This window comes from Apteryx rowi, unplaced genomic scaffold (genome assembly GCF_003343035.1).
Source record: "Apteryx rowi isolate R43461 unplaced genomic scaffold, aptRow1 scaffold_329, whole genome shotgun sequence".
In the NCBI taxonomy this organism is placed as follows: Eukaryota; Metazoa; Chordata; class Aves; order Apterygiformes; family Apterygidae; genus Apteryx; species Apteryx rowi.
Window position 1 is genome coordinate 218,987 of NW_020449741.1, and position 26,506 is coordinate 245,492.

The following is a 26,506-nucleotide window of genomic DNA, read 5'->3' on the forward strand; positions in this document are numbered from 1 at the left end:
CTGGCGGCGCCGGGCGGGAGCGAGCGTGCGGCAGCCGGGGCCAGGGGCCGGGGCCGTGCTTTGCGGATGGCGCTCAGCGGGCACGGCGCGGCCGGCCGGGCCCCCCGGCTGCTCCTTGCCTGGGGAGCTGCCAGGTACCGCCCGGGACCGGCCTTAGGCAGGACGAGGCTCGTCCGCAGGGCGGAACAGCGATGGGGGGCTTCTCTTTGCTCCGCAGCCTGCTACAGGTTCTTGGTGCTCTTCTTCAACTGCCTTCTGACCTTCGGCTCTTACTTCTGTTTCGACATCCCCAGTGTCCTGCAGGATCAGTTTCAAGGGGTGAGTGCTGCAGTTTTGCTGGCAGCGAGTTAGTTCGTGCGAGGGCGTCTTGGTCACTGCCTACCAGGGCATCGGAGAAGAAAGGTAGAAACAGCAAAGCAGAGACTCTGAGCAGTCTCAAATACTAAAGAAGTTGTTTGGTGCTGGAGATGTGTTTGCAGCCCTCCACAGATAGCAGATGCCAGGAATTGAGCATTATTACCCAAACTGGACTGCAAGACTGGATACGTTGGAGAGGTGAGACCAGAAAAGACTTTGGGGGTCTCCAAATCCAGACTTCCAAACGACCTGCGGAGATACCGCAACTTAAATGCGCTTGCTAGCTGAAAGGCAGAGCAGTGCAGTGAGATCACATTCAGTCTGTAAGGACACCGCCAGGTAAACATTAACAGCATTCACAGATACTAGAAAATTTTGTTCTTCAGGGTTCAAACTGATATCCCCGCTAATTTTTTTTACAGTCCGTCCTGAAATGACAGACTCAAGAAAATCTTGCCTAAATTCCTGGGTACCTAAAAATTTTACCTGAAGGAAATTCTTACCTGAAGCTCATTTGTCTGTCGTTATTGCAGGTTGTTTAATATCTTTGAGGGAGGTGATTTTCCTCAGGCGTGCAATCTGCTGGCAGGCTAAGATTCACTGTCGTGTGCTTTGTCTTCTTCAACATCAAGGGCAGGATTATATTTAGCTTGCATGTAACTTTTTTTTTCTTTTTTTTAAAGATGCAGTTAATCTGTAACTGTTCAGACAGTGAATTTCAGGCTAAATTGAGTGCAGTTTGTAATTGCTTTACAAGGAAAGTGCTGGATTAAAAAGAAAAAATTAGGTCAGTATTTATTCCTTGTTCCTCCACAACTTCCATAGGACTGTGGGAGAATAGTTAATTACTTATTTATGGAATAAAGGAGAGGTGTTTTAGATAGATAGATATAGATATAGATTTTACCTAGGTAACTTCTTAGGATGGTGAAACCAACCCATTTTTTTTCTGTTTTAGGTGCTGTGCAAACAATATTTTGGTCTGGTAACACTCTCAGTTTTGACTCCGGGGAATTTAGCCTGTACTAGCCTTACCTGAGTGGTACAATGGTCGTGTGAGCACCCGAGACCAGTGCTTGCAGTGAAAACAGTTTGTTCTAGAGAAGTGTTCCCTGCAGCCTCAGAAATTTCTATTGCAGCAGATCTGAGTAGTTAGTAATCCTGATGGCTCTATAAAAATCATGCAATGCTAGGCATACTGTTACTGTGACTAAGATGCTGAGATGCTTACACTTCTTCAAAGCACTGCACTTGTGCCTACTGGTGTGGAAGGGCTAGCATTCATTTCCTGAGAGGGGTAGATCTTTAGCATCTTCCTTTCCCAATTGTGTCATGTAGTGCTGAGGAAATGTTGCTTTTCAGTAGCAGAAAGAACCCTATTAAATCATGCGAGGACTACCCGTTTCCTGCTGTTCAGCAAAAGCTTTATGGCTGTGAACTCAAATGGAGTACTGTTAAATTTTACATTTACGCACTGCTTAAAACTTTATAGTGTGTTATGAGGAGTCAGAGCAACTAGAGCCAAGAAAATAATGGATCAAATCAGTCTCGTGGTGTATTCTTGGCCTTTCTTTTGGACTGAAACGTGTATTAAAAGTGCTGAGCCCCTGCAGCTACCGGCACAGTAAAGGAAAGGGAAGATGTACTGATGGTTAGCAATTTCTCGGTTGTTGAGGGTTGGCTTCCTGGAAGAAGACACAAACCCTCTAATTCCTGGTCGTGGAAGTAGGAACTGAGTAGGAGAAAACAGAATCTAGTAGGAAAGAACTTCCTTCATCTTTAAAGGGGGCCTGGGAATGGTTGGGTTTTCCTCTGTAGCTCCTATCTGCTTTCTAACACAGATTCTTGGACTTGTTATGCAGAATTTGACCTGCCCCAATGGAACCCATCGTAACAGCACTGGGCATAATAGCACGTTGGATTGTGTTGAAGGCTTGGGAATGACACCTGCACAATACAACTTGCTCTATGCCATCTATGCTTGGACGTAAGTCCCTTCTCTGCTACTTTGTGGGGGTGGGGTAGTCGGCTGGTTGTTTCCTAGACCCAAACCCCAAGCGTTTCTGTTTTTGTTTTCTCCTAGAAATGCAGTAGTGGTGATTTTGGCTGGATTTCTGATTGATAAACTAGGAAATCGCTGTAAGTTCTGAGGCCTGATTAATTTATTCTTGTACTGAAGTGATATTTCAAGCTGTTCTTTCAGTGCAAAGGAATGATCAAAGATTCCCTTTTAGTGAGATCTTACAGGGGTGGGAGAGGAGGTACAGCTTTGTGTGGTGGGGCCTGGGGGTTTAGTAGATTTGCTCTGTGAATGCAACTGAGACCTTTTCATCCTTTGACCACTGACTTATCTGAATTTACACAGTAGTGCAGTAAACATGCTTTCCTCTGGCACAGATATGACAGGGAATAAATAGCGTTACCTGGTTTTGATGGGACAAACTGATAGTGTTCCCTGCTCTGACATTGTTCAGGTGTGTGGTATAATCTAAGGCCCAGCAATCCTAACAAATGCTCTGGCAGTTATGCTCTGTCTCTGTGTCACAGGTAAGCATCTTACAGATGAGGAGATGGAGGCATAGGGAGAGAAATGGTTTGCTATAGGCCATAGTGGAGCTTAGGGTAGGAACTGCAACTCTAGAGTCCTCTCCTGACTCCTCTGCCTCTCTAAGCTTTCACCTTAGTAATATCTTCGTCATTTTGAGTATTCCCACAAATTCTTTACAAAATTAAAATAATGAGTAAATTGATGGAAGCTCTCAGGTTTAGCTCCTATTTTGAGGTTGATCTTTTTTGACAAAAAAATGCTTTTGTCCAGGTTTCAGCATGTCTGTTGAGGTTTGTGTATTTATTTATTTTTTTCTGTTTCTCCCTAGTTGGTGTCTTTGTTTTCTCCCTTCTGACTGTGCTGGGATCATCGATCTTTGCTCTGGGCTCTCATTTCAAGGGGTCACCATATCTCCTGCCACTGATGCTGACAGGAAGACTGCTCTTTGGCTCTGGAAATGGATCACTTACTAGTAAGGAAATCACTTTTTTTTTTTTGGTCTTACCAGAGAGTCACGACATCTGTATTTTGCCTCCTAGACACCTGTCCCAGCAGTCAGCTTCACCTGTTCTGTACCAGGAACCGATGTTGTTAACAGAAGAACACTGCCCCTTCAAGGGTTACATGCATTTCATGTGCCCTGAAATGTTTAAGTCTTTCACTCTAACAAGTTTGTCATTCTTCCAGGAATAGGAGCTGTCATACCAGTGCTAAGTCTTCGTATTATTTTTGTCTTGCCTTATTTGAGGGGTAAGTTCACCTTCCATGTCCCAGCATGCTTTAGTAATCTTAACTTGCCAAGTTGACAAGCAATATCTCCACTTATGATGCTCAGAGGTCTCTTCCATCAGCTCAAGCACTCTAGCTTGAGAAGCTAGGTTCATTGCTTCTGTGTAATGCTCTTGACTAGGTCTATCTGTTCAAGAAAGAATTTTTTTTTTCTCCAAGTTGTGCAGAATCGTATCACAGCCTTCTGGTTCAAAGGGAAGGAGCTGGCACTGGCATTTGGACTGACCCTCTCTTTCTCCCGTCTTGGAAGTGTCCTCAACTTCTTCTTCACCCAGCAGTTTGAGACACGCTTTGGAATACAGTGGACACTCTGGGGGGGTGAGTTTCTTTTGGTCTTTGGCTTTCTGTCCTCTAGGCCTGAGACTAGACTGTTCAGTCCAGCTAGTCCTGAAAGAGACAATGAAGATAGCAGTAGGAGGCATGTTGTTTTCCAACCCGTTTTCCCTGCTGCTTTCCATTACTGGTTTCAGTATGCAGTGGAATGGTGCTGTCTTCACTGCTGCCTGAAACTCCTCTCTAAAGCTGTAGTGTTTGCCTTACAGCTTTGTTTGCAGTGTTCCTATAATATTTTAACATCTGCAGTCATGAATAACCAGTACTTAGTGTACTTTTACTCCCATTGAGTGAATGGAAACATGAGAGTGAAACAAGAGAGGACTCTAATGCATTTGTTCTTCTGTATTTTGGCCAGCAAAATACCACTGGTTCTGAAGTAGTCTATTATTGGTCTCAGCATAAGTTGTCTTGCTTAGGGATAGATCTAAGACATAGGTTTAAATTACTGTGAGAAGCAGAATCCGCATTACATGTTTCTTAGTACGAATCTGTTCTACAGCCCTTATCTTCTGAAGATTTGGGTTTCTGTCCTCTCTTCTGTGCAGCGAGATGGGATCCGTCTCTAGTGGAAGGGATGATCTAGGGTCATAGTACAGTTAAGCAGCAGCACTTAGATACTCTGGTATTTTAGAAATGCTCGAGAGCGGTGGTGTTAGGGAGACCTGCCTTGTGACATTGCTTGTGTACAGTTAGAGACTTAGTGATTATAGGAGAGAGTTATCTCTCAAATAACAAAACAGTATGGGCCCTCGCCAAAGGATACATGTGTGAGAGAAGCCTCTTGCAGAACAAGCCCTATTGCTCTCCTCTGCTTATTTCAGCTCCCAGAGAGAAACTCCCTGTCAGGCATGGCCTGCACGTCCCATCTGACACTGCAGATATTTCCTGAGAACAGAACTAACAAAGACAGTGCAGCAACTTCAGTAGCCTGTGAAGGCATAAATACACCAGTCAAAGTGCATATGCATCATAGAGATTGTTTTGACTCTTTGGAAAACAAAGCAGAGCTCTTAGAGATTTCCTATGCAGCAGATGACTGTTGCCAAACTCACTTCTGGCATAATCTGACTCACTTCTCTGGAGCTGAGCTTGCTAATGAGTCAGATTGCTGTAGTAACTGCAGTTGGACAAATAAATGGCTTCCAGTGCTAGCCCATGGGTGATAACCTCTCCTGTTCATGGGACCACCAAAGTTTCTTAGTTACCTTTGATTATTTTAACCTTGGGTTTGTTATGCACAGACCTTCTGCTGTTTAGAAAGAAGGCATTCTGGCCATAGTCCAACAAAGTGGCTGTCCTTAGAGATGGATAGGGCTCTAGCTTCACAGCCCCCAGGCAGTTCTGTCATGCAGTTCCAGCATATGGTCTGCCGTGTTTGGAACAAAGATGAGCTTGCATCAGCCTGGGTTTGTAAGCATGGAAACCCTTGCACTCCAATGCACATCTTGCAGACTTCATTTTTTAAGCAAATGAAGCTACAAAGCGGAATAAGTAAACACCTTTAAGGGAGGATAATGGTGACTGGTGGAGGGCAATAGAAATGTAGTGGACAAAGAGCTTGAGGATTGTGTCTGACAGTTGTTAAGAGGTAAATGGTTCCACTGTACGCCTACAGTAGGGAAGACTGTTAACATTAAGAGAAGCCAGGAATATGAGTCATAGAGAATTCTGTACCTTACATGCAATTGATTCTGTCATTCAGCTCTCTCCAGTCTGAGGAATTTCTACAATCTGTTGTGTGTTTTCCAGGTACCCTGCTCTGTGTGCTTGGTTTTGTTTCAGCCATCACAGTCAGTGTGCTAGATAAAGTGGGCATGAAGCAGCTTGGCTTGGATGGGGTTATCCAGCAAGAATCCAAAAAAGTGGTATGTGGTGCACAGACAGCTTTTCCCTCTCAGTCTTTGAAGGGCTGAGGTGGGTGACTATCAAGTGCGTAGTAAGAGCTCTTCATGGCTGGAAGAGGGCATTAATGGCACTTTGCAAAATCTTGCATAGTTGTTCTTCAGGTAAGTCTGAGGATATTGCATCTGCAAGCCACCAGACAAATATAAATGATTTTTGTTTAGAGCATATGTATTTCTGGCTTTCCAGAGAGCTGACTTAGCACTCATATGATGTTCCTTTTTTGAGCCAGTTACTACTTGACCGTAGGTGGCTCAAGTGAGGATTTGTTTGTGGATAAAATTAGATACTAGCCTCTCTCTGGAATGGCTTGCTGGTTCATAGGAGCCGTGACAGAAAATAGCTAACCTGGTCAGTACTGGACCATCTTCTGCCAGCCCTTATCTTCCATTCCTCTGGGTATTCTTCAGTCTAGGAATAAGCATTACAAGCAGCAGGTTGCAATTTTTATGGCACTTAAATCTATTAGACAGCTCCCTTCTCATGACAGTATTCCTACTGATTTCTGTATCCCAGTATTGTGACTTCAGTTACTGTGTGTTATTGTGTCTTTTCCCTGTATTTCACATAGGAGTTTGCAATAGGTTCTGAACAGAGCCTGCTCAGAATAGTCTCTCGCAGCCATAACCTTTTTAAAAATAAGAAGAAAGAGTTTTTGTTGATTTTGTTTTGTTTTGCTTTACTGAGTGGTGTTAAAGAAGGGATGCTCTGGAGTCACAGCAGATGCCAAATTTCTCTTAGAGGTGCATGAGCAGCCTTTTAATCCCGTTTTATGTGCTGTTCCTTCTTAAACCTTTTATGACATTCAATAGCTTTTAGAAGGGGACATCTGTATGAAGCTGAAGACTATTTCCTGTTGAATGAGGGCACATCTTTTCTTTGCAGCGGATACAGGACATCCGGCGTCTTCCCCTTCGCTACTGGCTCCTGGTCCTCACCATCATGTTCTTCTACAACGGAGTCTTCCCCTTTGTGGCAGATGCCAGGTACTGCCCCTATGGCCATAGTCCCACTGAGTGATGTAAGCCCAGGAGTCTTGCAGCTCTTGATTTTTAGTTGAGTGGGAAACATGCTTGCTCCTTCTGCTCATGAAACACAGGGAAGCATGTCTTTAACACTTATTTTAATATCCTGCATATTTAAAGAATATGAAGGTTCTTTGACCTTTCTGAAGCAAAGCAAAAGTAACTTAAAAGGAAAAGCTGCATCCAATATTTAAAGCTGGGAGCGCTACTAAAGGAGAAACACAAAGATTTGGGAGGAGGGGAAGAAATATATATATTTTTAAATAGCCTGCAGACATTTCACTTTTGCAATAATCCAGCCAAGTGTCTGTCTTTAGAGATGGTTGGGCTTTAATTTCACAGGCCCCACGCAGTTCTGTCTTGGAGTTCTGGCTATGGTCTGCCATGCTTGGAACAAAGCTAAGCTTGCCTCAACCTGGGTTTCTAAGTGAGGAAACCCTTGCACCCCAATGCAAGCCTGGCAGACTTCATTTTTTCAGCTTCATTTGCTTAAGATAAAGAAGCAACCTGCCTGACTGAATTGGGACTCTTGCTTCTGTCCTTGGCTCTGCCACAAACTGTCATTTTGCTGCCTTCTTTGTGTTTGTAAAACGCGGATGATGCAGCTTCTAGCACATAATGATTGTGAACTTTAATACTAGTAGAAGTCCTGGAGTAAAAATTAGAAAATTTTTTTTGGTAGCATTTCATTAGTGATGTATAGTAAGCCCCTCAGAAGTCTGGAGTGTAGTAGTGTGGTAATAAACTCACAATTAGGCTCTTAATAGTAAAATAAAGACATTAAAGATGGCAAAGATCATCAAGGCCTTGATGAGATGGGCTTTCTGTGAGTTGCCTTATCCTTTCAGCTGGAAATAGTGCCTGTCGGTCACACAAAATCCTGATTTCTGCAATTCTGCCTACATGCGTTCTGTTGGGGAGCAAAACTCCAGGCACCAAGAACCGTATTTCAAACATCTTTTCTGGCAAATAATGCCATGCTGCTTTCCAGTAGGAAAAATTATGGTCCCAAAGCCACTGATGTTTGAGGAATTCTGTTACAGTACATCTTCAGGGGACATGGTCTTGTTTCCTACTTTGATGACAGCACATACTATAACAGCTTATTATTACTAATACAATTAGCAACCAGACTAGCTTTAAATAGGAACGAGATTTCTAATGTCTCAGAGCTGTTGAGTTGTGACTGTAAATTCTGTAAAGAATTTGAGTAAGCTTTTATGCCATTTTTCTGTATCCCCAACAAAGGTGAAAGGCTGACATCCTGACAGTGAAAACAAGGTTTAGTTTATGTTCTCTGCTTTAACTAGGTCTCCTTAAAGATGCCAAAGAGCAAAAGGGGGATTTCCTGGTACTTTTAACACATAGTTGTTTGACTTAAATGCTGATCTTCCCTGATGGGTTGTTTAAATGTATTTGACTTCTAAACGTTTTCCTGCCCCTCAGCATTCTCACTCCACTATTGAGAAAGCTTTCTGCCTCTTCAAAGAGAAATGTAAAAAAATGAGTTTGTATGTTTTGGATGGGTGATTGCATATTTCTGCTTGTGATCTGTGCTGATGTAATTGCACATATGCACAATTTTAACCTGCAGTTTTACTCTGAACTTGCAAAGGAGTCTTGAAAGTGGTGCTAACAGCTTCCCTCTGATGCGCGCCAGTTAAAAAGCAAACAAAACCAAACCAGAAAACAAAGGATTGGACCTACAAACCAGACTGAACTTGTTTGCAAGTCCTCTCATTAAGACCCCTCCCTGTCCATATGTTTGTGCTCAGACTTACTTTCTGCCAAAATAACCAGATCAAGAATCCTAATTATGTAACTTTTTTCCCCTTCATTTTATTTTTAGCAAGTTTATCCAGGATAAATATTCTGGTTACAGTCAGCAGGCAGCCGCTTATATTGCTGGGGCAGTGTACGACAGCTCCCTTATTCTCTCTGCAGCGGTTGGCATATTAATTGTGAGTATCCACAAACAGAAGTGCAAGAGCTCACTTGCTTAAAAAAAAAAATTTTCCAGAACATCTTTGTTACAGACCCCACACCCAGAATTTAGCCTGTTGTTGCCAAACAAGCAGGTCTGTAATTGCTTGCAACCTGCAAGATGTATTTCTGTCTGAATTAAATTACAAGAAATAAAGTTAACCTCTTTTTCCCTTCTGTTCCCTAATTCTGCTATGGTTGCAAACTGTATGGTCCCAAACCTTGGGAAATGGCTGCATGTTGTCAGAAGCTGGTGACTGGAATAGAAAGGGCTGTTATGGATCAGGATAAGCTTTGCAAGTAGATGGGAAAGGACAACTTACATCTAATCAGTCCCTGTTTTGTCCAACTCTTCATCTCCTTATTTCCATAATTGCCAGGATACGCTGGTGTCTTCTTCTCCCCCTTTTGATAAAGTCTGGAATTTCACGTGAATGCTGGACACTGATTCTCTGACAAGTGTTTCAGCCTCAGTTCATGAGTATGCAAGAGGAACTAGAAATAGTCTGCCACAGTATCAACAGCTAGGAAATGACATGCTACTGTTGCTCATGCCAGCCCGCTTTGATCAGCTGCTTATGTCAAGGAGAGTGCTAGGATCCGCGGGAAGCCAGGGATCCCTTGTAATAGGCCTCTGTTTGCTTCCTTTGCCAGGACTACGTTGGACTGAGAGGCATCTTTGCTGTTGGCTGTGCTGCATTTACTCTGCCAGTCTTCGCTCTCCTGGCATTTACGTTTGTCCCTCCGCTAGTGTCTACCATCTGGTTGGGGATTACTTACTCTTTTGCTGCTGTAAGTTCACAAACCCCACTGCCTTAGTTGTATTTCATGGCTGTGCCCTTTCTGCAGCCTGACTGGCGTATGTTACTGCTATCCAGTCCTGTTTAGCAGATGTTGCAGCTGCAGTTTGAAGTCTTTGGCTCCACAAACCTGAAGAATTGATTGGTAACAAATACTCTCAAAGAATCAATATGGAGTAAAATGCAGAACGGAGCAAGGGACCACTTGATATAGTTTGAAGCATTAAACTTTTTCATTTTCCTAGTGTTTTCACCTCGAATGTACAAACTGAATCTCCTTCTAGTCTTGTGAGCTATGTCATCACCCCTTTAGACATCCGGAATCATTCCAGTTTCAAACTGCATACATAGTCTATCCTACCTTAAGCTGCTAGAAAAGGATGGGAAAGGGGCTAGAACCTGCTGATAGGCTGAGGAGGATAAATGGCAGGCTTTTTCAGGAGAGAGTGTAGATTTTTATTAAGTGGGAATAATTATTTTTTAAACTGATGACTTACTTATCTAATGTCTTTAGATAAGGCTTGAGTTAATTCCTCCCTTTACATTACTCCTACCAGGCTAGTATGTGGCCATCCATACCTCTTGTGGTGCCCCAAGCAACTTTAGGGACTGCTATGGGGCTTGCAACTTCGGTRCAGATGATTGGAATTGGCCTTTCAAATCTGATTGTTGGACACATTCTAGGAACAAAGTCCAGGTGAGAATGCTTTTTTTCCTCTTTTTGTCTAAGCAGAGACTATTCACAGTGCTTCAGTGGAGTGGTGTGAACTGTAAACAGTCTCTTTGCAACCTGATGCTGCAAGTGATGCCCTGAGTGTCATGAAGTGACTAGTTGTTCTATCTCTTTTTGGCCTTTTTTTTCAGTGAATTAAAGATCCCACTGTGGCGCTGGCAACAGATGATGATCTTTATGTTGGTGAACACTACTGCATGTATTGTTGCTTCTGTTAGTCTCAATGTGGTGGACAAGAACCAGGTAAGTGTAATAAAAGGTGAAGAACAGCCTTACGTCATGAAGTCTTCCTGACTTGATTTGATTGATGTAATAATATCTTAGATGTGTTTATAATTAATTCCCCCGATGCAAAAATAGGACTGCATAAAAACTGGTAAAATACTGATGCAGTGCGTGCTCATCTCTCCTAGTATCAAGCTATTGGCAGCTATATTGTTTTTGCAAGAATGTGTAGTGATGTATGTGTACATGAGGAACGGTGTCCTTTCAGTCACTGACTGCCTCCCTACGCTTCCAGGGAGGGACACTGAACAGAACAAGAAAGGGATCACCTGTGGAGCAGGAGGACAGACATCAAGCAGATACAGCACCGCTCCTGGATGATGACACAGGAAACAAAGGCTCCGTCAGCTGAACCGTTGCAGTGTGAGAACAGTGATGGCTGCCAGACACAGTATTAATCATTTCTACTTGAAAGTGAATTTTTAGCCCGTGTATTTTAAATGTCTTTAAAGAGAAATCTTGTTCTGTCATCCATTAAGATCTGTGAAGGGAATTATCTACACAAAGGGAATGTTTTCTGTTCATTGTGTCTGGAACACAAGTGGAACACGTCTGCTACATGGTTCTTGGCATTCTCTGCCACATACAGAAACCTGCATGGAGTGCTTTTTAAGAACTATACTACAGTAAGTAAAATTAGTCTTGCTGAAGCTTGTTCATAAGCTGTTAGATAGTCTCTTTAGCTTTTTTTCAATCTTGCATTAAAACTCCCCATATGAGGTGCATCTGGCTGGACTGCTACTGTTCTTCAGCCTCAAGAATCCTGCGCAGCAGCACTCTCTGCTCCACATACCTTGACACCTTCTGTTTCAGTAATTGCTCTAGATTAGCACACTTCTTTTCCAAATTAGATATTCATACAAGTAACACCATCATTATCCTTCAGGCAGGAGTGGGAGACTGAGTTACTCAAATTATCAGCTTTTACACATGCAAGCATATCTTAATTGCTAATTACCTTACTAGAAATGCTTCCATAAGCCATGTCTTCATCTGCTCTCAAAAGCATGTGCAGTTTTGACCTGAAATTGTCCTTTAAACCAGGTTACTCTTAGTCATGAATCCTAAGGCTTGTTTTACTGAGCCAATTGCCCTTTTTGCTATGCAATCTCACAAAGTGTTTACAAAAGCATAAAGGATGCTTTAACGTAGCCAAGTACAGGGAGTGCTAAAGTGAATGACTTTGAGTAAATTATTACAAATTCCAAAGAGAAAGAGAAGCTCTGTTCAAGACATGTTTAATATAAATGCTAGTAAATTGAAAGCAATTTAGGCACTGACGGCATCCAATAAAGCGACATCTTAAGTGGTTATGACAGAAGACAAATCCTTCCATCAAAGTAGAAAACTTTGCTTTAAAATAATGTAGTTAAGACAGCTTGTTCATATAGTGAGGTCTTTTTAAATTCCACTGTGAATTCATTTCATAGTACAGACAATTAAAGGATTTCCATTAAGAATTCTGATGTAGCTGAAACTTGGGGTGGGGTGAGAAGTCAAAAAAGTAGCTGTAAACAACTCACTTCTCTTATGTAAAAAAAAGTTTTTCAGCTTATCCTCGCCTCAAAATAGTAGGCCTCATATAGCTGTTTATTCACTGATTAAGTGGTACTAGATAAGTACTTTTAATGTGATACAGCTAGAGAAACCTGGTGTTGTTTAAAACTTTCTGCAAGCTTGTATCATTTATACCTGCTACCCAACTCTGGTGTTTTCACTAGGCTGGTAAATCAGTCTCCCCCTGGACTGTGGCTTTGCCATGTCTGTGAGCTGCCAGTCCCTGTGCTCTTCTTCAGTGCTGGAGACCTGCTGGTTTTTTTCCTAGCTGTTTTTTTTTTTCCTAGAAAAATCCCAGGCTGAACTTCCAGATGTGATTATGGCAGACTGTCTACAAAGGAAAGCATGCATTCAAAAGGGCTGCTTTTGTTTGCCAGATACTACCAACTTCTGGTTTAAAAGCAGTGCCTCCTAGCAAAGTCGACTGGTTGGCAGGTGGTCCTCAGCTTTGTTAATATGCCACATTCTGCTACAGCTGCACTCAATGGGGTTGTTCCTGMATTGGGTGCTGGGATAGCCCCTAGAAGTCCTGTGTTCTGTGCTTCGTGGAGAAACCCAACACCTTGCCATTCCTCCTTTCCTATGCCATGATCAACTTCCCAATTAGAAGAAACTTCACACTTCTGTTTTGAAGAGTTGTAATATACTGCCCTTAAAACCTGCCACTGGTTCACAGGGCTGCTGAAACTGTAGCACTGGAGGCCTCACAGCCTACTAGGTTTCACTGTGAAGCATTCCTGCATATTTGTTTATCACAGCCTATAACATGGACACAACTTATTTTGACTACAAAGGTTTTTGTAGATACCAGTGTGCAAAGATCCAGGTATGTGTTTTATAAGCCCTTTCATATATTCTGAAGATGGGGAAAATGCTAGTGGTCCTCCAGCCTGTTGCTCCAAGACCATTTTGGGGTTAGACAGATTAAGGGAACAGCACTAGAGCCTCTTACAGAGAAGAGTTGTTCCTATAAGACTGCTCACGTCTTTAAGCTCAGACTAGTAAAGCTTGAAGCTGACATAACTACAATGAGGAGGCAGAGAAGGAGGTTTCCTGCAACAGCACCTATTAATCTCTATTAAGGTGTATCAAGGACTTCCTGTTACTCATGTTTAACTACTTTTTTCAGTAATTACTCCACTGATGACAAGAAAGCCATCTTCACTTTTCCTGTCTTCCTGCTTCTTGTTTGACACCTGCTGCTGGGATGCTAGAGCTCACTTCTGAGAGACTTTTTAGAAAGCAATTGCACAGTTCTCTGCTTTGAGCATGCTGGAAAAATTGAAGGGTGGCATTCACAAAGGTCAAAATGCTGTAAGAAATGGAAAGTAGCAATCAGTTAGTCACTGTGTAATTTCCATGGTGCCGCACTGATCATTTATAGGGGTAACTGAAAGCCACCCCCTCGTCCCCCCAGTCCTCTCCCTAGCCTTGGGCAACTCTGGAAGCAGGAAGCTCTTTGCTGCCACATGCTTTGGCACAACTTTCTGCTGCATAAGGCAACTCAAAATATATAAACTATGTGAAGGCTGAAAGGGAACTTAGGTATTTTGTTAGAAATGCTCTGGAGCATGCTCCCAGGAAACAGCATGCTAAGCATTTTTATACAGTAGAGCATGTGTTTACATAACTTTGTGGGCAGTAGTAGTAGAAGAAAAGCCATCATCTTTATGAAGCAACAGGCACAATATTAAGTTCTTAGTCACTTCAGCTAGACCACTATGCTTGTGATAAACAGCTCTGGGTTAAAGCATGTGGTTTTGGTTTAAGTGGTATATAGCACATGCCCAGCAGTAGGATGGGAAAGATGATCAAGAAGCCAAATGCAGCAGAGCTACATAACACGTATGTATGGTAGGAGGGAGGAGGAGGGGTAGGAAGCCAGAATTGGGAAGCTGCTGAAGCTAGAGGGGCTGACAGGTAAATTACTGCAGTCCTACTGCTACTGGCCAGCATTTTCAGCTGCTTGAGGAAGAGATACTGTTAGCAATATGAGTTGCAACTTGAAAGAAAGGGAAAGTTGGACTCAAGAGAGGATAAAATTTATCCCCAGAAACAAGATAAGATCAGGGCTATAAACTTAACAATATTTTAAAACTGTTCATTCTGCTCATTGACTGTCTTATTAGAGAGAGGAGGCACAAGCAGCAATTGGGCCAGCTTAGGCTGTTGGGTTTCTGTGCATCAGTTTTGGGTAGGATGCAGGTCATCTTGCAAGATATCATTACACATTGAGTCTACTTTTTGTACATAGTTGATGCAAGTAATGACATAAGTGACTTGTCATCATGTACCAAAGTCTTGCCCTAATCCTGCCCTCTGCTGTGGGCACCTGTGCTTATGGAGGTCCATATCCTTTTACTTTCTATAATCTAGTATAGCAGAGCATCCTGGTTGCGAATTTTCTTCATTTCTCAAGGGGGGGGGGGGCACCCACAAAGGAAAGACCCTAGCCTCCAGGACTTTCTGAACCTTCACCTTTTCCAGAAGGAAGAAGATACAGGATTTCATTAGAGCTTCAAGCAGAAATTCATTAAGAGGCATGTCAAAGGAACAAAATGCTGGATGGCCAGCTGGCTCCCAGGCTATGAAGATGCAAGTGACAAGTGAGCACACCCCATACCTTCACCGGGAGATACCAGAGTCAAATTATCCTCCACACCATAAGAGACTGGACAGATAGCCAGGATACCTGGACTTCTGTGCACACCTGTGATCATACTATATACAAGCAACTGCAAGAATTATTCAGTCATCTTGAAATTAGCAGGAAATACACCATAAGAGTTATTTAGTTCTTAAAGAATTGTGTCCATACAATACTATTTTAAGATAAGGTTCTCCCATTAGACAAGCTCCAAGAATATACTTTATATATTCCAAGTCTGATTAACCTCTATAAATACTTGAAAAAAATGCAACTTCATACTGCTTACTGAAAACACTGATAGGGCATTAACCTTCCTCACTGAGAATGCAAAGTTCTGTTGTTTATCATAGGTTATGCAGTGATATAACAAGAACTGTATCAAATAGCACTTGCTTGAGAGAAAGGTATTGCATAGGAGCATCAGTCTTAACAGTGGGAAATGTGTGCTGATCTGGAATAATCGGGTTTATAGGGGATCAGGAGGGATGACAACACATTGCAGGTAGTCTGTTCATTAGAACAGTATTGCCTTGTACTGGATGAGCATGGTGACATATTGAGGGACTATGCAGCAGCTATGCCTAGAATTGTTTTCTCTTGTACATATGACTTATGAAAGCATTCACGTCATCCTTTAGCCACTGTCCAAGCTAAATTAGTATCTTTATTTTCCTTCTAAGGTTGAAGCATTAACTGGGATAACATTGTACCCCAAGTGTCAAATCCTCAATTTAGGGAGAAGCAAGGAGTAGATGTATAGAGTTGCAAGGTGAAACTGTATCGCTAAGTTGTTAGCAGCAGTTCAAGGGTAAGACAATCCCATGTTACTAAAATATTGTTTTCTATCAAGGCTATTCACAGATTCCCAGACTAAGTAGATCCTACCCAAAGCATTTTGCATGCCCAAAGAGGAGTTCTGAACTATGACTAGCAAAGTTCTCGCTGCAGAATACCAGAAGTGATTGTAGAAATAAGCGCTAGTTGAGGGGCCCTGTAGGGCATCACCATGGGTAACTTAAGGCACAACCTCAGCAAACCTTAAAACATCCTGGCTGAGAGGCCACCCTGTCCAGCTCAACTGGAACTTGAATTTCTGTAGTTGTGGTTACCTCTGTTCTGTTGACTAAGATGGTTTGGCACATGAGAAGTATATGCACTTACTAGAAGTGTTGTGAAGAAGTGGGGATATAACTTCTCCACATTAGGAGGATCTCCTATTTAAGGAGACTTTATTTAAAGTATTTGAATACTTAAGTCTGTTTACAAGATTACTAGAGCATAACAGCATCCCTGTGCTGTACAAAGCAATACAGAATGTTACACACAAACAGGCAATTGGAGCATTGACCAGAACAGCCTGCCCTTGCTATCATCCCTTCACACTCCCCGGGACAAGAGGCACTTGCCTTCTGAGCCACCTTGAGGAGGATGTCACACATCTAAAGCATACTTCCCCCTGCAGAAGGTCTGGGACTACTGCAGAATTTTTCCCACTTTCAGATAACAAAATTCACCAGTGTTTTTATGTTGAACTAGGGTATGGATCAATTAAAGAGCAGACGTATACAGCACACAATTGAGTAACAAAATACAGAGGTTTATTGACAAGTTCACGATTTATCAGTTGATTTCCAATCCCCTTCTGCCCCCGTTTAGGAAAAAGAAGTGTTCTTATCAAACTTGCTTGATGAGTTGAAAATATGGTTTTGATTCCAAAGAAAGAAATACAAGAAAATGAACACAGTTTAACTAATTTAAGGCCTAGTTGGAAGTTGCTGTTTAAAAGACAGGCACTGCAGCCAATGCACATCAGTATTTCTACCTAATGTTTAAGGTACTAAATGATGCCAAGTCTAAAGTGAGTATCATAGACAGCATTAATTACAGCCAGACCCTTCAATGAACACGCTCTCGACTTGTCTATCTGGTTACCTCTTAGAACCCTGTCAGTACTGAAACAGATTTGAAAGACAGAAACCTCTGAGACTCAGCCAGATGTGAGACTCAAGAATAGCTGGTAGGAAATACATGTCAGGAAGTAACGTAACTCCAACACAGGGTTGCAATGAGGATCACTGTATATTCTCCCAGGGGGCCAAATAACAGGGAGCTCCACATCTATCTGAAAGGTACAAGGGCACTGAAATTCCTACTTTCCAGGGCTATTCCTACCCTTACCACTGCCCCCAAATACTTCACTTTCACAAATTGAAAAGGCAGCTAGGTCTTTATGCAGTCATCCACCACTTCTGACATGAGCCGAACAGAGCAGTCTAACAAGCTCTGTAATCAGAGGATGATTGGCACCTGGCCCAGAGACAGTCTCCTCTAAACAGTAGTAGTTTTTAGGGAACTTGGGCTAGAACAGCAGTGAATACATGCAGATAAGGCCACTTGTTCTTTGGTGTACCTGAACAACTCCTGTTTTGATATGTCAGATTTAAAAAGTCACCATTAAATACATTGAGCAGTCTAAGCAGCTAATGTTAACATTCAAGTATCAAAGCTCGATATGATCAGAAAGTCCATTCAGAGAATGAATGATGGAGCGACCCTCCCAACACATAGTTTGGGAAAAACTATATGCACATCTTCCAAACATGATTTAAAATAGCCAGCATGCCCAAAGGGTCTGTATTGCTAAAGTCTTTGTCCAACTAGCATAGTCTACAGAGTGTCTCAAAACAGCTACAGCTGTGGCTTGGGGATAATCCAAGTTGCTCTCACCCCTTACCAACAAAAGTCTGAGGCAGTCAAAGGCAAATGTAAGGCTGACTAAAGACACAAGAATTCACTAACAGAGTCAGCACAGACAAACAAACAAACAAAAAAATTGCACTGTGGTGCAGACAGTAGAACAGTCCTGGTTTCCGCAGGGCACAAAGGAAAAACCTCTGCAGAAGCTAAGGCATTTCTATACAGGTTGGGTCAAAGCTAGCTAACTAGACATCTCAGTTTATTCTCCATGGTAACTGTATATTTAAAGTTGCTTCTATTCAAGACGACCATAAAGCTACTGTTTGCACTCAAATCCTTACCAGGAAATCTGCAAGCACTCAACCAGGATACTTCAAATAAAAGTCTTCTAGAAGCACCTATATGAAATGGTATATTAGACTGATCTTACCATTTGTCAAGAGCTACTAGTAATCAGCAGATTACTGAAGGCAGCAGAAAGGCCTGTGAATACTCTGAGGAGGGGAACACCAAAATGTTTACTAATACATGATGGCTTATGAGAGTATAAAAGAAATTTTCAAAGTGTTTTGTCCTCATATCAGCAATCATGTACTGTGAAGGAGGAAGGAAGGAGGAAAAGAACCAAAGACTAGAGATGCTCAAGAACACAACAGCACTAATTGTCCCAATGGAACATATTTACATTAAAGTGACTGCAAATCAACTCACACTGTGAAGCTGCATTATACTGCCTAGAGAAGAGCATGGCCTAGTGCTGTGCTTAAGACTATTCCAGACCCAGCCTCCAGGTCCCTACCCACTCACAATGTTTTACACACTGAACGTACGGAAAAGCCTGACTTCACAAGAGTGTCCTGAGCCACTAGCTAGCTAAGAACCTAAGTCTGATGAACTCACGACAAAGCAGCGTTTTTTTTCCACAACGTTACACTAACGTCCCTCTCCACCACCCACCCAGGCAGTCTGATACTCAAGAGTCTTCCACGTGGCACCCTCTCCCTCCCCAACCCTCCCTCCCAAAATCATCAGGTTATCCTTTCTACACACTTTGGCATAACCCTCATACATCTGCCTTAAGAAGAATCTGTCCACAAACAATAGTCTATAAACTGACCTCACAACCACAGACAAGAGTTTCTGTGCAGACTCAGTTAGTGAAAGTGAACAGATGTCCCTAATAAAACGCAATGCTGGATTTTCCACCAGGGGGATTGAGAACTTTGTTGTGCGAGCGTGGCCTTGGCCCTAATCTGGGCTCGTGATTGTCTATCTTGGGTTCTGGTTCCTTGAGTCGCTCCTCTTTGCCCAGATCTTTTTTCTCGCCTCCACCTTCCACCTGTGATTTGTTGTTTTCTGTAGCTGAATTAAAAAAAAAAAAAAATTAGACAAACCTGTTTTACTGTAGTGTTACATGTCTCCCATCCACAGCACACTAAAAACAATTTTCTCAACACCTGTTCACTTTTCCTGAAGGGAACAGGTACTGAGGAAGAATCTCACTTCTCTTGTTCTTAACCATTTTCCTTCCTTCAGCAATCTATACCTTCAGAATTATTTTGGCAGTTTCTGACAATTGGGAGATGCAACGTACCAGTTACTGCTTTCATGGGAGCTTGAAAGCAATGCTCCCATCGTTCTTTAACAATAATGAGTAGAGCAGTATGCATTCCGTTGAAGTCAGCTATTCGATATTTACAGCTACTTAAGGCCAAAATTGCACATTTGAAGGAGATGGCAAGGGAGGAAGGAGCAATTTGATAGGATATTTTTCTGTATATACAGATTCCATACATCTATCAATATATCAACAGTTAGGCCTGTGTTTTCCTCAATAAGAGGACTGTTTCCCAGAACTCAAATTGTAAGTTTTGCTTAGTCAGAAATTCACTCAGTTACGTTATCCTAAACATCAGCCTTAATCTTATGTTTTTATGAGGAAGCATGAGCAAGACAAAGCTATTCCATAGAGTATCTTCTCAAGAAACAGCAGAGAAAGGGGTTTCTCTTGCTGACCTTCTAGCTTCTTTGGTGTTTCATCTTCTTTCAAGACAATATGATCCTGCAATGAAACCAAAAAACTATATTAGTACATCACAACTCTTAAACAGCCATTCTGTTACAAGATTCTTCAGAAAGTCTTGTTTTGTTTCTGATCTAATGGCTTATAACATTTTTTGCAGTAAGAGCCAACAACTGCACATACTGTGTGCAGCCCTTCCTCTCCTCTACCCTTATGTAAGCCCCTAAGCACTGGTAGAATTAAGCTCTTAGAAGAAGTTAATTCTAGGTAGAGGTGCTCGTCTCAGACGCAATTCATTGAAACACAGATCAAGATACTACATTAGTTCATTAGACACTTAAAACTGTCTGTGATCAGCAGTTCAGTACAAAGGTCTGGAATTACCATTCTTTACAAGCCACCATTCTTTACTACCACCTAAGAGCAGCAAGTATTAACATCCAGAACAAAAGCAGCGCTTCAGCACCCTATTTCAGGTTCAGCAATTACTGTCTTCAGTGGACATCAACAGCGACCTGAACAATCAGCAGCCTTTTAGGACCATTTTTCTAGCCATCATAATTAATTGTCAGAAATACATAGCAGTACCTCAGAAAAGCTTGCATGTTTTTTCCACCCATGAAATTCAACTTGCAGTAATCATTGTAAATATGCGATCTCTCTTCCATCTCTGTATTTACAATTATTCCACTGGTCTAGCTAAATTCATTGGAATTTCCAAAATGCTGACCTCTGTCTAGCCAGGAGTTCCTAGGAACTAAGATGTTGCATTTAAAAAAACAAAACAAAACCACACACATGCAAGAGACACCAAACTAAAAAAATAATCAGAGACCAGCCCGATAAAGAAATATAGAGGAACAAAGCAAAACCCTTTCCTAACTCCAAAAGCACTACTCCCACCAAAGCCTAGCTCCCAAAGTCTTTTGTTTTTCTTATGACTCAAATCCCCCAATATATTCTAGAACCTGCATTAAAAAAATTAGGCAAAAGAACACTATCAGCACCTTCAAATATGGAGGAAAAGGGGAGAGAAAAGGAGTTAAATTGGACTAATAGTTTTATCCTAAGATCCCAGGAGAAAAGAGGTTGCTACTACTTTTTTTTTTTTTTTTTAAATGAAGTCTGCTGAAAGACCCCACTGTGTGGTGTTCATGGGATGCTAACTTTCAGAAGCACTTGACATGTCAGGAACACTGTCAACACGGTAGCTACTCAATAGTATGTATTTAGTGCAAGGCAGCAGCTTACAAGTCCAAATATAGGGCATTTAAATAGGGAAATAATTGGCAATGTTTCCTCCCATTAAAAAAAAAAAAAAAAGAGAGAGAGAAAACACATGCACCTACACCCCCCTCCAAATTTTATACATCCCAGCTTTAAGACTGACAAACAAAACCTGATAAAGTGACAAATGCTTGTGCCTGACATCATAAAACCAAGCATATGCTGTACCTGAAACTCAAGGCTGATCTTTAAATTAGCTTTCCACTGCTGATCACTTTAGCTTAATCTCCTGCTAATGTGCTTTCATGTTGAATGTAGATACATATATTTGACATCTGAAGAGGATAGTTAGCTCACATGAAGATTTGTGATTGTAACTCACTGGTGTTCACTGACTCACTGAAGCAGGTGTCAACATCACCTCAAGATCTTCTCCCTGCTGATGCTGACAATCTTAATGCCTCTTGGCTGTGTGCCAAGAGCTACAGCTGTACTTTACTTAGTTCCTAAACCCTTTGGCCTTCATTATTCTTATGCATCCACAGCATAATTAACAGTTTTGCTGCAAACTATGGAGCACATTGAAAGCTGATACACAAAAGATAACAGGCGAGCAAAAAGAGGCCTCAGGAATAACGCTGTCTAATTTGAAGTTACCATATGCATAATATAAGCCTGTCATCTTAAGAAGAATACAGGCGTTGCATTGCTGACAAGACTGTATGATGATTCACTAAACTGCTAGCTTGGTTTGACAGTGGAAAAAAGTACAAATACCTTAGGCTTGTTTGGATGTGCTCGCACAACACTGGTAGATACTGGAGACCCAAAGATATCGCTTGTCTTCCCACCAGGTGGATTTATGCGTGGGCGAGGCTGAGCCGAACTAGGATCCTCAAAAATGCCACTTTCTTTCCCCCCTGTGAGGTAGTAGTTAAAATTTTGTTCTAGATAACTTAAGTTTTACCACAATACATTTAAAAAGTCAAATTATGAGCATTTGAAGACTTCCAGTACCCTACTGCCTAGAGACTTACTTTTGCTTGTCTGAAGATACAGCTTGAAATCCTTTGTAACAAGAATTCACTAGAGGATCTTAAATCACAGATGTACTCATTGCAGCTAACTGATGACAGAACTCTAGAATGGAAGCAGTTTCCTTTCATCATTTCCTAGACTTCAGTACTAGGAAAAAATTAGACTAAGATGAAGCGCTAAGAAGTCTGTGAACATGCAGATCACTCACATATTCACATCTTCAAAAGTGTGAATAGATTTAGTGCTCAAACTCGCTCAGTTTGCAAAATGTAATTTAGAAAAAACAGATCACACTGTTCCACCGTAAAAACACCAAACCAGCATTGTTCTGCAATTCAGAGCCCAGTCAGGCTGGGGAAGGTGGCTGCTCTTACCTGGAGGGTTTGTTCTTTTTGGAATGTTCTGAGGTTCTTCAGATGCTCCAAAGATATTAGATGCCATCCGGTGTGGCCTGCTGGAAGAAGAAACTTCTTCTGCATTCCCAAAGAGATTACTAGAACCGCCTCCAGGGGGCTTTAATACCCTACATTTTAAAATGAGAGAAGCAAGAGATGAAAAATTATTTGAAATTTACAGCATTCAACATATCTGTCATGTCCCTTCCTGTTCCCCCGGTATGTTACAACAAAATATTCTGACTGGAACACACCTAAGATAATTTTAAATCTATGAAGTATCTACTTTTCAGAAGATTCCTAACTCAATGTTTCCAAGTTTGACATAAATATTGCCAGCCTCCTACTCAGTCAACTTGATCATTATGTTTTCTAGGATTACTTGAAACAGTTATAACGAAACCCCCAGAACAAATGGTTATGTTATCTGTGGTGTTGCAGAAGCAACACGAGATTAAAACAAGACATATGACTCAAGTTAGTATTTTAAAAATAACCATTACAGTATCAGACTTTTTGCTAAACTTCATATACTGACTTAGCAATACAATTGATACAATTCAAACCCATCAGCTTTTAAATTAAAGCAAACAATGCAGCCAGAAGTTCCCAAACACTAAAATCTGCTAATTTCAATCATCGATTAACATCTTATTAGTTGCTGTAGAGTTTAGAATGGAAAGGTGGAACCCCCAAGAAGCCAAATCTTTAGTGGTCAAGATGCAAGGGCATTAAGACTACAGCTCTTCGACAGATGGATATCAAATGGATCCTAATGAAAATGGAGGTTATAACAGAACTGGACTGACTTCTTGAAAACCTACTAAAAGTTAGGCTTGCCCTGGAGTAATAAGTCTACAGCTACTATTCATGCCTTGGTCAGCAGCCTTCAGGTCCTATCCTGAAAGGAACAGGAAAAATATGGGGAAGAGATGAATACTTACGTATCAAAAATAATTTTCAAAGTCATGTCTACTTCTTGACCAACTGCCCACAATCTTAGCTGAGCAGAGTTATGCCTCTTCTAACCTGGACACCTAATCTGGGACCTAAACTAACCTTAACTTTTATCCCAAAAGAACACTTACAAACTGCATGATCTTTATCCTGCTCTAGACAAGCAGAATCCAGACATCAGCGTAACCAAATTAATACAACACGCCTCTTCTGTAGATCTGTGACAGAAGCCAGATGTTTCAGGTTAGGTGTCTGCTGGGCATAAAAAGAGGTTCCTCTTAGACTTAAATTTGAATAGAAGATCTTGGCTAAGGTTTAACTTCACAAAGGCAGAGTTTTTTGGCTGCTCTGTCAGAGAACAAGTTGCGTCAGCACTTCAGATCTCAGGATGAGTACAGCTCTTTGGGAGTTGAGAGAAAATAAGTTCCTCTTTTGGTCTGGGAGTAGTTTATATATTCAGAACAAGTTCCAGAGAGACTGCTGTTTTTAATGGGCAATTTCATTTTTTAAAAACTTTGTATGACTGTGGATGCTAATTTAATGAACTCCTTTAGTTTGAGGGAATAAGTAGCCATTCAGTAAGCAAGATAACTGTCTTGTCCATTGCATAGGTAAGATCAAATCTGAGCAGAGGGTTTTTTCACAATTTAGTGTTCAGCAGACTCAAGATTGAACTATGCTATAGGCTTTCCTTGTATTTTAGAAAACCTAAAATTGCTATTAAAACATACATCACATAGCCAAACTAAGCATTTTAATCATTCAGAATAGTCCAGAAACCATAGAAGGCAGTTAGAGTATTTAAATTTGGGAGATGGAGGGAAGAGAAAAGGAGACAGCAAACAAACTAGAGGAGTTTGAGAAGGGGCTGTTAAGAAAGTAGCTCTGCTAGTGTCCTCATATCCTTTAAGTGATTTCTGATTTCACTCATTCTTTTCAATTTTTTATGCTTTTACTCTTTGTTGAGTTAATCTAAGAATACTACCAAAGTGATTGAAAGGAAGAGAAACATGTAGTTTATACAGATGGAATTTCTTACAGTATACATTCCTCATACTTACCATCCTTCTTAACATGTGCCTACAAACATAGGCAGAAACAATAGAGGAACTAAATTTGTGGGTTTTGGTTTAAGGAAAACAATCACAAGAATGAAATTACTTCTAGTTTTTGCAACTAGATTCCTGGATTTAAGACCTATTGAAAGAAATTCTAGAGAAGCTCCATTTAAGATTAAAAATCTTGATTACTCAGTTAACAAACTTAAATATCAAGATAAACGTAACATTGAGGATTAATCTTATGTTGTCCTCACATTTTCAGCTCAGTATCAGTACTAAGAAAATCCCACTGCTGCAAGAAACAAATCAGAGACAAAACTTGAGATGTTTAAGAGGAACTTTGAAAGCGGCATGATAGAAGACCGTTTTTGCAAGCATTACCCAAAAGAACGTCTGGAATCCACACACACACATTAAGTGGATTTGCCTCCTTGGTTTCTGAAACTTCTAGTCACTAGGAACCTCCCAAATAAACTGCAAAAACTAAACTCTTTCAAGTAACGACACTAGGTCTATAAAGTTCTAGCTAATGTAAAGCCAGGCAATTAAGTCATTCATGAGACCTACAAAAAGCAATCGGGAAGTATAGCAACAAACTCTTCCCCTTATGACAGCAAAGACAACAGGGCTGTGTGCTCCATTTCAGCTAGACACAGGGGCAAATACAAAGCTATCCTTGCTGCATAGCCTCTAAAGTACTGATGACCTCCTCACACACTAAGCTTCACTCAGTCCTAGACTGGAGTGAGATATGCAGGTCTACTGTACCAAAAATAAGATACACTCTGAATCCTACCAATGGAAAACAGCATGCTAAACTAGATAAGCCAACAGGACCTGCTTCAACAGAGCACAAGGACATTTAATATATATTAAAAGTCATTTAACTTTGTATCAGTGTTATACAAGTTTACATACACAGAGAGGTCCTACCTAGAGAGGCTGGATCCTTCCCTTGTGGTGGGGGGATCCTCTGATCCTCTTTAACTGTGTCTCCTTCTGGCTCTGTCTCCCACCCCCCATCTCCCTCACTTGACCCTGCTCTCCCATTTCCCTCTCCTGTCTCCCTCCCTCTCCCGTCTCTCTCCCTCTCCCTGTCTTCTTCTCCATCTCTCTCTGTCTCCCTCAACTCTCCATCACTTCTGCACTCCCACTCCCTCTTCCCCCTTGTTCTCCCTCCCTCCTGCACCCTCCTTCTCCTTCCCTCCACCCGCAACCCCCTCTCCCTCACTCTCCTACACCCCTCCCTCCTTCCCCCCTCGCTCCCTCTCCCATGCTCCCTCTTTGTTTAATCAAAATAAAACTAAGCAGTTAATTTAATCCAGCAAAGTATTTTTGTTGGCTATAACACTGTACACATCAACTGGATGACTAAAGATTCATCTCACTGGATGATTACTCAGCGGTAGCTTTCATTTAAAATATTTTTAATATCATTTATTCTTAACAGTAATATCCCTGCATCATGAAGATATAAAAAGGTAAAGCATTTGTTTATTACTTCATTTAAAAGATTTTCCTGAATTATGAAGGTTCTGTATTAGTAATATTTTTTTCCCCTTACTTCTACAGCTTCTGGTGGTTGTTGGGGATTTTGTATTAGGCTCACTTTTTAATTCAAGGGACTTTTACACATCAAGAACTGCAAAGGGATTTCCATTATCAGCAAATAAATCTGTGTTTGGAGATTGAATAGAATAAGCTTTGGGCAACAAGAAATCCTTATGCCCAATACCTTTTGCTTTTGACAGCACAGACTGTACATCAATGTAATCACTACCTCAGAGACCTCGCTACAAAAAGGCAAAGATCTAGTGATGTAATGCACTGCAGTGCTGTAACATGCATGCCTGCTGTGCCAGGTCTGCTGATATCGTTTTTCGTATTGTTTTACATTACAGACGAAAAAGAGTTTCTTCTCGGGCGTGATGCAAATGCTCTGCCCCAGCGCAGGAACAAGCTGTAACAAGACCGTCTCTGCTTGCTGTTAACTAAGAGCTGCAGTCTGCGTTCCAGATTCGACCCAGCGACCCAGTTTATGAGTTAAACATAGTTTCTAAGTTACCGTAGAATGAGAACAGAAACTTCTCGGAGGCTGCGCTATGGGGAGAGTTTCCTCACAAGCCTTCAAAACCCGGCCCTA

At 41.4% G+C, this 26,506-nt stretch overlaps 2 protein-coding genes across 5 annotated transcripts; one reads left to right on the top strand and one right to left on the bottom strand.

Annotated features, from left to right (window-relative positions):
* The first annotated feature begins 66 nt into the window (after positions 1-66).
* On the top strand, positions 67-11,483 carry LOC112968894 (major facilitator superfamily domain-containing protein 1-like). The gene is made up of 12 exons (XM_026071625.1): positions 67-318; positions 2,220-2,344; positions 2,441-2,496; positions 3,234-3,377; positions 3,854-4,012; positions 5,780-5,895; positions 6,818-6,918; positions 8,807-8,918; positions 9,595-9,732; positions 10,298-10,437; positions 10,605-10,716; positions 10,994-11,483. The coding sequence occupies exons 1-12, from the start codon at positions 67-69 to the stop codon at positions 11,108-11,110; spliced, it is 1,572 nt and encodes a 523-aa protein (XP_025927410.1). The 3' UTR covers positions 11,111-11,483.
* A 496-nt stretch (positions 11,484-11,979) lies between these two features.
* JPT2 (Jupiter microtubule associated homolog 2) lies at positions 11,980-24,202 on the bottom strand. 4 transcript variants are annotated; one of them, XR_003254490.1, is made up of 6 exons: positions 23,434-24,202; positions 22,325-22,473; positions 21,690-21,832; positions 19,679-19,724; positions 18,780-19,024; positions 11,980-13,627 (listed from the first exon to the last, which is right to left on the bottom strand). XR_003254490.1 is itself a non-coding variant. In XM_026071613.1 (5 exons), the coding sequence occupies exons 2-5, from the start codon at positions 22,389-22,391 to the stop codon at positions 18,840-18,842; spliced, it is 441 nt and encodes a 146-aa protein (XP_025927398.1). In that variant the 5' UTR covers positions 22,392-22,473; positions 23,434-24,196; the 3' UTR covers positions 16,542-18,839. The 4 variants fall into 4 exon arrangements, 3 of the variants coding, with proteins under 3 accessions (XP_025927398.1, XP_025927400.1, XP_025927399.1); XM_026071613.1 differs by lacking the exon at positions 11,980-13,627 and having other exon boundaries at positions 16,542-19,024; positions 23,434-24,196; XM_026071615.1 differs by lacking the exons at positions 11,980-13,627; positions 23,434-24,202 and adding an exon at positions 23,170-23,393 and having other exon boundaries at positions 16,542-19,024.
* Positions 24,203-26,506: the final 2,304 nt, after the last annotated feature.

Coding starts and splice junctions, on each gene's coding strand:
- JPT2 (XM_026071613.1), bottom strand. CDS start 22,391: ATGGCATCTAATATCTTTGGAGCATCTGAAGAACCTCAGAACATTCCA. Junction 21,833..22,324: donor AAAAAGAACAAACCCTCCAG/GTAAGAGCAGCC, acceptor ACTACCTCACAG/GGGGGAAAGAAAGTGGCATT. Junction 19,725..21,689: donor CACATCCAAACAAGCCTAAG/GTATTTGTACTT, acceptor GTTTCATTGCAG/GATCATATTGTCTTGAAAGA.